General features: G+C 38.3%; 1 protein-coding gene across 1 annotated transcript in view; it reads right to left on the bottom strand.

Moving 5' to 3' along the window:
* Positions 1-1,021: 1,021 nt before the first annotated feature.
* The window catches only part of clptm1l (CLPTM1 like), a 32,048-nt gene continuing 19,919 nt past the window's right edge, over positions 1,022-13,150 (bottom strand). The window contains exons 8-17 of the mRNA XM_078539490.1: positions 12,591-12,675; positions 10,815-10,918; positions 10,592-10,657; positions 8,677-8,727; positions 8,261-8,343; positions 8,126-8,160; positions 7,944-7,999; positions 6,005-6,049; positions 3,474-3,589; positions 1,022-2,890 (exon numbers count right to left, since the gene is read on the bottom strand). Of these exons, the coding sequence (XP_078395616.1) occupies positions 2,803-2,890; positions 3,474-3,589; positions 6,005-6,049; positions 7,944-7,999; positions 8,126-8,160; positions 8,261-8,343; positions 8,677-8,727; positions 10,592-10,657; positions 10,815-10,918; positions 12,591-12,675 (729 nt within the window). The 3' untranslated portion in view covers positions 1,022-2,802. The remainder of the gene's footprint in view (positions 2,891-3,473; positions 3,590-6,004; positions 6,050-7,943; positions 8,000-8,125; positions 8,161-8,260; positions 8,344-8,676; positions 8,728-10,591; positions 10,658-10,814; positions 10,919-12,590; positions 12,676-13,150) is intronic.

Raw genomic sequence — 13,150 nt, 5'->3', positions numbered from 1 at the left:
ACAAGCCATTTCTTAGAATCACATGGAATGAATTGCATTGACTGAAGACTAGCAGCTGTGATGTTGAGGACTCCAGAAGACCCAGAATGATCACCACTAAGCAACTCTGGCTGATGATGATTGCAAGTATTTCTGCCGTGTCTTCTACACTCACATTGGGCTCCACCATGGTTGAGAAAGGGATTTTCAGGACGACTCATCCTCCTGTTTTGTCCACCACCATTTACAATTGGTGGTGGCAGGGCTGCAAGCTTCAATCTGATGCAGGATTGCCAGCTCCGTCTGTAGCATTCTGTTTCACATTCACACTGTCATGCTGTTTTCACCAGGTTGGCACTTCTTTTTCAGGTATTCCTAGTGTTACTTCCAGTGTGCCTTCCCACACTTTTGTTGAACCAAGGTTGGCTGTCTGGCTTGACGGGGATGGAGGAGTGAAGGATATGTCAGTCCACATGGTTTGCAATTGTATAATTGTGTTGCAGCTGATGCTCCATTACACCTCATAGATGGCCCTAGTTTTGTATTTCTAATTGAACCACACTGTACTGGGAGTTTACGTCCCCCACCCAGGGTACATTCTATGCCCTTACTACTCTTATGTTTAGCATGGATGACTGATCCATTAACTGAGAGTTCAGTAAATGGTAATCAACAGGAGGTTTTCTTGCTCATGTTTGACTTGAAGCCATGAACATTTAGGGGGGTCCAGAGTCAAATGGTGAGGACTCCCAGTGTCCCCCCCACTGGGACAGGGCATATCCAGGGATTGTAATGGAAGAGTCTGTGACCTTGACTGATGAGCAAGAATGGCATCTGTGGAAAAATAGCGAGAGCTCAAATGGGCTGTTTTTGAAAGATCCAGTCCCAGACCAGATATGTAGCGGTTATAGCTTAAGTCTACAACCTAACAATTTTGTAGATGGGAAAGAAAACCACTTTCAGTTTAAATAGCTATGTGGTGTCATAATATGTACATGGACATATGCATGTATTTTTAAATGCACTTCCATAGAAAATTAAGTCAGATAACATCAGCAATTTATTTATCACACAGTCTCGAGTGCAATTTTTGTATTCATCTTCTACAGTTCCCTAGTGCCAGCAATTTTTCATCGGATCAACATTTCTGGTTTTGGACTGATTCAGAATTCTCACGCATTCATCATTTCAACCACTTCCTGGATTCACCTCTTTCTATGTAAATCACTCTGCATCATACTGCATTTACCCATTTGAAGACAACCTCTGTTAAAAGAGTGACAGTTTAGTTGGTACTAGGATTGCCCTATTTTGATTCTATTACCAACTGGACTAAGAAAACACATAGCCGTAGCCAAACTTTACAGCCCTGAGTGAGCAGATTATATCGGTCACTACTGCTGGTCTAGCAGTGACACCAGTTTGGTGCAATTTTATGAATTAAGAAAGAACATCTAGAGCCTAATGGTCTATGTGCTATCACTAAAAATAAGTTAAAAGATATTAACATATTCAGCTCTTAAGTTTCTTATATTCATACTTAAGCTCTGGGACTTACTCCTTAGAAAAGATTTGCCATCACTGCAAATATTTTGATATTTAGTACCTACAAGTTTTAAATTTGGAAAAAGTTGCATTCACCTTCACCACAGATACATAAAAACTGCAGAAAACACTTTTGGTGAGTATTATTAAAAAATAACTTTATAACCAAATCACAAAAATAAAAAGGAATGCATATTCAATTGAGAGATCATTACATCTGTTCAGCAAATCAAAGCAAATTTTATCAATAGTCAGAACAACTTAGAAAGAGCACTACCGAGAAGATTGGTCAGCAATGTCAATCATTAAATCAACAGAAACTAGAGCCATTTTCAACTTAGAGCCGATGTTTACTTTCATCGGCCTGAAATGTCCAACCCTCGGTCAGAATTAAATCAGAAGTTCTAAACAGCCAATTGTTAAATGTTACCACAGATTAGTATGAGATCATTTTTCCCTATTGATTTTTAAAATTGAATTAAAGTGATACTGCTGAATAAATTAAAAGTGTTGTATAGGTTTGATTTCAATATTTGAGAATCCAGTCAACAAATTAAAGCAAATTATTGTCCTTTTACCTTTTAAACATTTAACTTGAAAAATATTTATTGTACCCTCTACAAATCAATAACGTGGTCAAGTTTAACATCGGAATTGAAAATTTTAAAGTCCACTCTGTGCTAACTTGGATTAGTTTCAAATGTTTCAATCATTCGTTTGGCCGAATCATGGCTTATTAATACAATAAATGGAATGCAGAACTACAACTCCAGTAATAACCATAGTCACACAGAAACAATGACATCAAGCCGCCATAAGTTAAGTCAGATTGTAAATGTTGTAATGTCCCCTCTCAAAAAAAATGCAAACCGGTAAAATAAAGGCAAGCCTGTAAGGGTAGTGCGAGAGAATGCTTAAATACTCCGGTCATTAGTGAAGTTGCAAGTCATCCTTGACCAACTTTATCTACCGTTCTGATCAGTTAACACCACAACGGCTTGGACCCATGAAACAAATTACAATAAGTTACAAATTTGAACCGTGCTATCAAACAGCAACATTATAGTTTACACTCTCTATCTTCTTTATAAGAGTAATACTGTTTAACTCTCATGAGCTATGACCCAGAGTTGAAAATCCAGAAAGGTTGGCACTGCTGGAAATAATTTATACTGCAGTCACAAGCAGGAAAAGATCAATGATGAAGTGGCTGAGCTGCAGGTAACAGAGATTTGAAATATGGCTAGCAGCTGGTTGCAGAGAAAGCCCAGTCTAAAATCATTCTTTATGCTGCTTTTTCACAATCTCTTTCTCATCATATGATTCACCAAACTCATTAATTCTGGTTTTATCCACTGGGTAAAGCCTGCAATGAAAAATAACATTGAATTTTAGAATCATGGGGGAATAAAAAGGTAAATCTACCTGGTTATTCCGATTTACCATTTAAAGACAGCAATGTATTCACAAAACAAAGTCTGAGGCAATTTTCTCCCTTTCTTAATTTCAAAAAGTTGTTGGACAACGTTTTGTGCTCATCGTGGTGGACTGTGGTGCGAAAAGATGAAAAGTTCTTTCGCTCTGTTTGCAGCATCGGTATTACCAGGTCATGTGTTGGCTGCCTGACTGTCCAATAACATATCTGTAGAGCAAAGTGGCATTTCCATGTCTCATATCAGCCGCTGTTGTGGCCTGAGGGAAATGGCCAATTTAGTGCCAAGATACATTTTACAGGAAAGGAACTGAGAAAACTTCAATCCGTTTCAGTCAAGAATTTTGAACCCAGAAACTGTTAGTTTGGGCTCAATTCAAATTCAGCAAATGAAAGCACTTCACTCATTTCCTTATCTTTCTAATAAAACTTCTGCTTGAAATGTAAAATATAGCAGTTTAAAACCTTTAGTTTCTCAAACTGATATATTGCAATGATATATATTGGAAAGTCTTACCATCTCTGGTAGAGGTACACAAGAAACACTACATCATCTCTGAAGCAAGCTAGTCTGTGTGACGTTGGCATGGTGATGATGAAAGCAAAGACATCATCAATAAAGGTGTTAAATGCCTGCGAAGACAGACAGGTTGTGACAATAAAAGAGGTACATTATTTCGAGTCAGAAAGAGAAAAAATATTAGACAATGCATATTAAATTGCTAAGTGAACAGGAGTAACATGATAGAATACAAGCCTATGCTTACAAGCCTATGCTTTCAATTGACCACAATGAATTAATATCTCTGCTCAGCCATCATAGGGAAGTGAATACCAGACATCAGATTTGTGTTTTGTTTATATTGGAGACAGGAGTGGTTGTCCTTTATACATAAAATTGGCTACAAAACAAGACATTTGCTTGCTCTAGTTTGTCAAAAGATGGTACAATTAAAACATTTTCATATTATACTTCTCTATTATATTCATGTAGCTTTTCCTTTACAATCCGCTGAACATCTAGGCATTTGGGCTGACTTTCTCTATAGTGATAATACAAGCCTAAGATGTATTCAGTGGAAATGTAAACTATAAAACAGCAATTCCAGAGTAGTTTGGGCTTGGTGGCTCATGAATACACATTAATATAAATGAACAAAGCGGAGCTAACCATTGGGTTGAGAAAACAAAAATGAAACTAGAAAATAATAACACCACCAGAGATACTTTTGCCAGCGTCACTGTGTAGAGTGTTTGAGCAATTTTCAATAGAAACATTTTTGGGGGAGGAAACGTCAGCTCCATTCAACGTAAGCATATTTACACAGGAAACGAAGGTTGGCTAATGAGCCAAACTTTCATGTTGCCTCCCCAAAGACAGTAAATGATAAATAATTCATTAGCCCTTCTCCATAATTAGTAAACATCTCAACACCCATTATATTGCGAAGCTAATGGCTCTGGCCACTGTGCTGGGACTCAACAGACTTTACCCTCTGAACAGAGCATAATTTTAAAAAATCAAAGAGAGAAACATAATCAAACAGCCAATCTGGTCTTAAACAAAAATGGCAAGCTCTGGCCAGGCTCTGAGGAAGAATGCAGAAGGATTGTTAGAGTTATTTTGTTTTAGTCAAATTAGAAAACCGACTAACGTAATTCACTAATAAGTTGTACTGATTTAATTCTAATCATAATGGCATCTCTTTTTTCATTTGCTAGGAAATAAATCAGCTAAACAATTCGTATATGACCTCATCTTACCACCTCTTAGTCCACTATCGAGAAGACTGGAGAGGTACATGTATGAAAGATATGAATATCCAATTCAGATAACAATGGGGCACTATTGCTACACCCGTATTACACTATCTTATCATTTATATTGGTGATACAGGCACGCCCCTAAAGGTAAGATACTCTCAGCCTGCTTTTAACAGAGGCAGTGGCTATTTATCCCATTGTGCCTGTGCCAACACCTTAGAAGAGCTACTAAATTAGTCCTACTCCCCTGCTGATTCCCATAGCCCTTACATTTTCTTCCCTTCAAGTACTTATTTCATTCCCTTTTGAAAGTCATGATTGAATCTGCTTCCATCAAACTTTGCGGAAGCACATCCCAAACCATACTAACTTGCTGTGTAAAATATCACTGCTGAACCTGAGAGAATATCTCAGGAAAGATTTAAAACATGCAACAACCAAGAATATGTTACAGAGCTTCTGAAAATTTTCAGCTAAAAATACACTCATGTCACCACAGCCCACAATGTGCATTTTGTTTCAGTAAAGCTACTGAAATACAGCAAGCATCGTTTCAACCCCTAATTCAATTGCCAAAATCTATTTGTAAATGGATAAAATCAATATTTGATCACAAGTACTGGGGTTAATATAAGCCAAGGTGTTAGAAAATGCTAGGATATGGAGTCCACACCCATGATTATCCCGTCAGCAAGCTCCAATTCCCCAAATCAGCTGTACATTCAATGATAAGTGCCATCTGACTGTGAAAAGGCCACCCTAGCACACTTAGATATAAGAGTGGAAAATGCCTGGGACAGAGTCCTCTCAACCAGGGAACAGTGCACAATTACTTCTAGCATTTTTTTAAACTATAATGCTTCAAAATTAAATTAGTCCAGTTAGTGTTGTAAAATATTTATAACTAAATTATACACATTTGATTTGAGGATAGGACAAATCTGAATTTTCCTAACGAAACTGGAATCTGAGAGAAGAGTTAATCAGCTATTAACAAGTGCACACTGATGCAATTATAAGCTCTATGCAGAATTGGATATCCAGAGGTACAGTTATAAAAATCAATAACTTACATTCCATTGTACTCAATACATACAATGAGATGTCTCAACGCGCTGTACAAGATTGTAGATAGAAAATAGGCACTACTAAAAGTGCTAAATTCCCAAGTAACAGGCAACAGATCGCACAGGCACCACATGAGGAATTGGGTTGCTCTAATTCATTTGTGCATTATGTAACACTTGAGTCAGATTGGAAACACAAATAAAATTAATAGCTTACTTTATACATAAAAGCCTTCCATGGTAAATGTGCCACAGATTTCAGCTGCAAGTAAACAGAAAATATTAATTGGCAGCTGTCTTGAGTTTTAAAAAACCTTTCGCAACAAGCCCCATTCCCATTAGAGATAAGTTAGTCACTCTCCTGATGGAATAGTGCTTAAAAATGCCATCTGGTATAGTTTTAAGCCACATAGACAAGGAGGCCCTGGTACCTCAGCAGGAAAGCTGCTGTTGGGTATTCCTCACAGGAAGTAGGGTTGAGGAAGGGCTGGAGGGGGAAAGAGGAACATAAAAAGTTAGCCAGGATCCCATGCTCAAGTGTAGCTTGTGGATTTCAGTTCAGAAACAATTTGGGCTCAGCTGCCGATGAGTGCCCATGCTGACACTCATTGTCTAAGATTACATAGGAAGAATGGCTGCTCGAATGAGATATTAAAAGGCTGTCAGTGATTGCAGAACTATAACCCAGTAGGCAGCATTACAAAAAAACAATCAGGCATAATTCTCCAAACCTGTAATCTGTCTTGTGATGGGGACACTCAAATACTAGTTAACCTTCACTGAGGGTATTGATTGAGTACTACCAACTTTGGTCTATTCCACAACCCAATCTTTTAGGAACCTGACATTCGGAGATTAAACTGCAGACTGGATTAAATGGCAAATGTTGTGAAAGTCTGACATTTATTAAAACTTTTTTTTAAACAAAATGTTGAAGTACTTTATTGGGTAACAATACTTATAGGGATTGGAAAGACTACCAACTCCAGCCACCAGAATGACAAGCAGCAGATAAACCTGCCAAGTCATTAAAATTTGCCCATCTGAAATCGTCAAATGTAGCATGCCTTCACAAAACTGCAATTTTTAAACTAACAGAGTAACTGAGCAGGAATTAAGCCTTTTTCTTTACTCAGAATACATTGATTACTACATGAAACTGTAAAAAAATGCATTGTAGTGCCAAGTCTAATACAAGACCAGTTACTTTTATTATATAGTCTCATTTTTGCACCTTAGAATATGCTCAATATTTATTTACAAATTTCACTGATGGATCCATGGACTAAGGTAGCAATGTCCCATCATAAAATTCAAAATCAATGTACATTTTTGAAGCTCTGATGTGAAGGGAACTTTCTTTTTATGTATTGGATGTGCTAAAAGTTTCATATAATTGCTTTCTGGACTCTCATTAGGTTGCGATAATGCCAGTAGCCCTCTAATACAGTATTTGTCCTGATCATTCCTAACGTGTGGACCTGTACTGTGACCTGTACTCTGGAGCTATACTAAAGCGAAACAGGTTTTCTGAGCATTGAGAATCACAGTCAAGCTCGATCAATTCCACAATTCACTGGACTGTGATCTTAAGCAAGTACCCCCCCACCCAAACCCTGATAGCACAGTGTTGCTCCAGCTAAAGGTACAGAAGCTGGGGGTGGGGGCACTGGCATGTGTCTTTTTTTCCACACCACCCTACCAAAATTTATCAATTGGGCCTTTGAGATTTTATTGGATGCTCCAATTTTGGATGCCAGTTGCAAGTTCATACCTGTGGCTCCTTGATCTCAGCTACAGCTTTCTCACAGAATGAAAAACAAAACATGCAGAAGGAAGGGTCGGAGAGGAGGACTGGGGCGGAGGTGGGGGGGAGACACTGGACGGGACGCGTCGCATCAGTGGTAATGCAAGGCAGCCAAGGCCACTGTCTCACACTTCTAGTAACTAGCTTGCCTGCTCAAAAAGAAAGAACACACATTTGAAACCACCAAAAGAGACGAGGAGGATAATACACAATCAATGTGGCAGGGGCAAAAAGAGAAAGATCTAAACACAATAAAATGGCACTGGGGTCATTCCATTTCCAATTAAGATGGGCTGATTTCTCCTAAAATAGCTATAACACGAGCAGGATAAACTGTCTGATTACTAACCTTATAATTAACGAACAGTTGAGGCAGCATAAACAGGAATCCAAAAGCATAAACACCTGCAACAACCACACCAACATTTTATTGGCCATGTGGGAAAAAAAACAAACGTAAAGCAAATATATAAATGACTGTATCTAGAAAAACAACTCAAGTTAACAAAGCAATGTGCAAGAGACACTTACCGTTAACTAAACTATTTATCAGCCATGAGTACCAACTGAAAAGATATGAAATAATGTAAATCCAATGCACTAGATAACCTTTCCTTGAAGTTTCAAAAATAAATCAAGCTTAATTCAAAGGCCATTAATAGTTACCTTTTGTACTTTATATTTAATAAGGAATACACTGCTCCACCAAAACAAAGTGGATAAAGTACGTAGGACAAGTATTTCATTGCCTAAACAGAGAGGGATAAAAATCCACAACCATCAGAACATGTTTAAAATGGACTGAGAGCATCATATCCACTATATATTATGAAAATGAACATACATTTCTTAAAAATTTCATCAAACCCTTCAACATTTCGCTTTGGTTTATTTAGATTCAGTTAGCAGTCTTTCATACAGGAGTCAACATGAGCTCATATTGGGGTAATGCGTATTAAATATACTCAGGTGTAGACTGATGCACAAGATCCATAGCCCATAAAATTTCAACTGGATATTATATTCATTTTCTTAAATAACCATGCCAAGCCCAAGTAGAATAGCATAAATAAACCAAATACCTGAGTATCATATTCTTCAGTCTTTTTTTCAGATTCATCAAATGTTCCAAACTGCAAGTAATGGACACCCAAAGTAATCAATTTTGCTGCTCATCTAAATTTATATTTGTCACAGACAACTTGCAAATATACATAAAAAGGAATGCCCTAGTACAGACAGAGTTATCTTATTTCATTTAAGTAGTGGCTGATAAAATCTGGCCACAGCATCCTAGGGCTGGGGAGGAGAAAAAGTCAGATACCTTCTATCCAGCAGGCCTTCCCCAAAAGTCCTTGTGAGAACTGATGAGGAAAAGACTTGACTCCAGCCAAATTCTTCTCAGCTAATCACACATACCCCCACCACGCTGTTCTAGCTCTAATCCCACATCTAATTTCTCCGCCATCTCTCCACGAGGCCGACCTCCTGCTGCCTTGACAACAATCCCATTAAACTTCCTTTGCATTAGATAAACTTTTCTTTAAGATTCACTAACTCCATGCCGTTACCATCAAATACAACCTCAATTGGTTTAAAACCTTGATAGATACAGAGTCAAATTTTAGGCCTCACATCTGTTCCATCACCTGCATAATATCACCCAGCTCCGATCCTGCCTCAGCTGTCAAAACACTCATTCATGCCTTTGTCACCTCCAGACTATTCCAGTGATCCCCTGGCCGATGTTCCAAACTTAGAAAATTTCAGCTCATCCAAAACTTTGCTGTACTAGCCTGCTCGCCTATGTCTTCACTAATCAAGATTCATTCTCTGTCCCCCAACGCTTCCAGTTTAAAATTATCATCCATGTGTTGAAACCCATTCACGGTGTTACCCCTCTAGAGCCTCAATTAGGCCTTCAACCTGCTCCCAAGTTCTCCACTTCTTTACCTCTGGCATCTAGATCATTGCCCCTTCCTATACCCCTTCATTGATGGCCATGCCTTAGCCACCTAGGTCCCAGCTCTGAAACTACCTCCTGCTCAAACAGCTCTGCCTCTCCTCTTACATTTTCTCTTCAAAGACTTTCCTTAAAATGTTCTTCTTCAACTGAGTCTTTTTACCACCTTATCTAATATTTCTTTCTTTGATTTGGGGCACATCTTTATCTGATTATGCCTCCATGAAAGACATAGGGCACCTTTTCGCATTAAAAAAGGAGTTTAAAAAATGAAAACGTTGATTTTCACAATGCATTTCATCATGTCAAAATGTCCCAAAGTGTTTCATAGCCATTGAAGTACTTCTGAAATGTAGTCACTGTTGTAATGTAGCGAAATGCAGCAGCCAATTTCCTCAGGACAAAGTCCCACAAACAAATGAATGGGGAGGTTGGTTGAGGGATAAATTGTGGGGTATGTAATTCTGTTATCAACAACCCACAGCACCTCAGGGATGTCAAGTATTTCTTAGTCTGTCTCAATTACCAAATATTAGTGCACACTACACAATGGAGAAAGACTTTGTGGTGATGGTGTCTTTTTCCCTTTTAAAAGGATTGGGCAGTGGTCACGTCTACCAATTCTACTGTGGACATTTGTCCACGACTTCTAAGTTGGCAAGGATGATAATTTTTATACTTATTTCACAACTTGCCATGGGCAGATAGGCATGGACTCATGACTTTTGGGATTCTAACCCAGTTCAATACCTACTAGTCTACCGTACATTGGTGGCTAAGATACTACACTAACGAGTTGTAGTGATGGCTTTAAAATAAAAATCATAAGGAATTTTTTTAAAAAGGCCAATACTGCCAATTACTTCCTACGTACAATCATTCAGGCTGAACTCTTGACTTTCTAACGTTTGAAGGACTCAGCTGACCTCACAATTTAAAAGCAAGCTCAAGCAAATATTTCAGTGCGCAGTGAATTTAAAGTCATCTCCACTGCACATGTAAAGAAAAAAATTCCAGCTTTTCTCATACTTCACCTGAAATATTGGTCGCAAACCACGCCATTTAACAGTCATCTTAAAGGCTTTCTTAACTTTCCAGACCTGTAGAATAAAGGAGCGTACAAGTTACACTCATTAAATACAAACTAAAAATAGTCGCAAAGTTAAAAAGCAATTCAAATATCTTAAGTGTTTTAAAGGTTGATCCAATACCCAAGTAGATATTGATCTTGTGTGTAATTCTGGATTTTTACTTTACCTCTATAATTGCACCAATGCCAGCTGGAATAAGGACTAATAAACTGGTCTGCTCATCCAAAAGGAAAAGAAATACCACAATAGTACTAAAGCATCGCCAAAGCACTGTAGGAGAGACCAAGGGGAGAAAGAAGTTACATTCTACTAGTCACTTTCTTAGTTTTCTTAAGTTATTGGCTACCATCAACAGGTCAAATATTTAACACAGTTGTGTGGCTCTGTTCAAAACATAAACAAGCACACAGAGACAAGGACTCCTGCTCCTCTAATTTTCTCTCCTTAAAAGGCCTTACAGTTCAGAACTTGAGCAATCAGCAGTCTAAAAAGTGAGTAGACTTTTTTTTATGCTTTCATGATATGTGGGTATTGCTGGCAAGGCCAGCATTTGTTGTCCATCCCTAATTGTCCTCGAAATGAGTGGCTGCTAGGCCATTTGAGGGGGTAGTTAAGAGTCAGCCACATTGCTGTGGGTCTGAAGTCACATGTAGGCCAGACTGGTTAAGGATAGCAGATTTCCTTCCCTACAGTACCATTAGTGTCCTTTAAACACTAGTGAAAAAGATTGACTTTTACAACAATCAATGATAGCTTCATGCTCACCATTACTGAGACTAGTTCTCAATTCCAGTGTTTATTAATTGAATTAAATTCCACTAGCTGCCATAGTGGAATATGAACCCATGTCTCCCCGAGAATGTGAACTTGTAAGGCCATCATACATTCTACAGTCACACATGTACTTTCCATCATTAAGAACTGTTTCCCCCACCCATCCTTAGGCTAGGGATCACAAAAGCCAATTATTGACAAAAACAGAAAATGCTGGAAAAACTCTGCTGCGTTTTTCCACCATTTTCTGTTTTTGTTTCAGACTTCCAGCATCCCCAGTGTTTTGCTTTTAGCCAATTATTGACACTGTTCCATCTGAGATTCATTAACAATAGAGACCAGGAATTGAATCTCATTCAGAATGAAAAACAACTATTCTATTATAACAGTGTTACAGTCCCCACTGCTTACAACAGGGTTATCACGTGAATGCAATTTGTCCACTATACATAATGACTGATACGATGTGGTACAGCTAGGAAAATTTAAAATGATTCTAGTTAGTTGGCTTTGAGTGGTTGCTGAGCAAATTTTAATATGTAAAAAGATGTATTTTAATTTATATATGAAAAAATATATATTCCACCGAGTCTGGCAGTATCTAACAGCATTGACCAAATCTGTGTCAAATCCCAAGTGAGGGTGCATCATTGTTCAATGTCAGTGGTAAACAAACACCAACAGAAATTTCATTATCACACAGTATTGGTTGAACAGCAGTGTGTTAACCATAGTGACCTGATCTGACCGTTCAGGTACTAACAAGCTGCCAAAGTTCCACCCAGGTTTACAATACCACCACTCTTCTTGTCCTGTCATTCACTTTCTCCGCCTTTCTTCTATGTTGTGGATTGAGGCTTTGGAACAATTTTCAGTGATATTAAATCAGCATTTTGAACTGTAGAAGAAATGGAAGTCCAAGGGAACTGAAGGCTGTAAACTAGTGAGTACGCCAAGTTGTTTCTGCCAGAAGCAGAGCGCTCACGATCCTGTAACTACCAACTTTGAAACCAACAGTAATGCAAATGGAACAAAAAAACTGCTGGAAAAACTCAGCAGGTCTGACAGCATCTGTGGAAAGGAAGACCGAGTTAACGTTTCAAGTCCGTATGACACTTCATCAGAACTGAATATGGGTGCTGTTCATTAAACGGCATTTAGCTCTTACCTGCTTTTGTGGACATGCCAACCATACTTTTCTTCCGCCTCCAAAACGTAATATCGTTCTTAAAAGCTAAGAAATCAAACAGGAGCTGCACAAAAAAGGCAAATACATATTTAGTGCAGGACTGCAACAATAACTTGCATTCAAATAAAACCTTTAAATATAGAAAAATGCCCCAAATTGCTAAAAGAAACTGGACACCGCAGAAACTTAGCAGGGAATCTAGGGTGGATAACTAAAGGCACAGGTGAAGAGATATTTCAAAGCAATAAAAACATAATCCATGCTTGTGGATTCTTTTTTTCTGTCACTTTAGATGCTGGCAATTGCATGTCACTGCACTGCCTCAACCTTAATTTTACCAATATTGTTGAATGCAGTAAGCATCAGCTTCACATACGGAACTACGCCCCTGAAATGCAATGTTTAGAAATCTCAATCTCAAGCAGACCCTTTCTGTGAAAAGTGCTTCAGTGAAAAGGTTGGAAAATCAGGTGAGACAGAGTGGCCCACATTCTAGCAGCTGGATACAGAACAGCAATGGCAAAGGCCTGCTGAAAGGA

This window comes from Cetorhinus maximus, chromosome 3 (genome assembly GCF_964194155.1).
Source record: "Cetorhinus maximus chromosome 3, sCetMax3.hap1.1, whole genome shotgun sequence".
NCBI lineage: Eukaryota > Metazoa > Chordata > Chondrichthyes > Lamniformes > Cetorhinidae > Cetorhinus > Cetorhinus maximus.
Note: the sequence above shows the minus strand (reverse complement) of the source record. Positions and strands in the feature narration are given on the sequence as shown.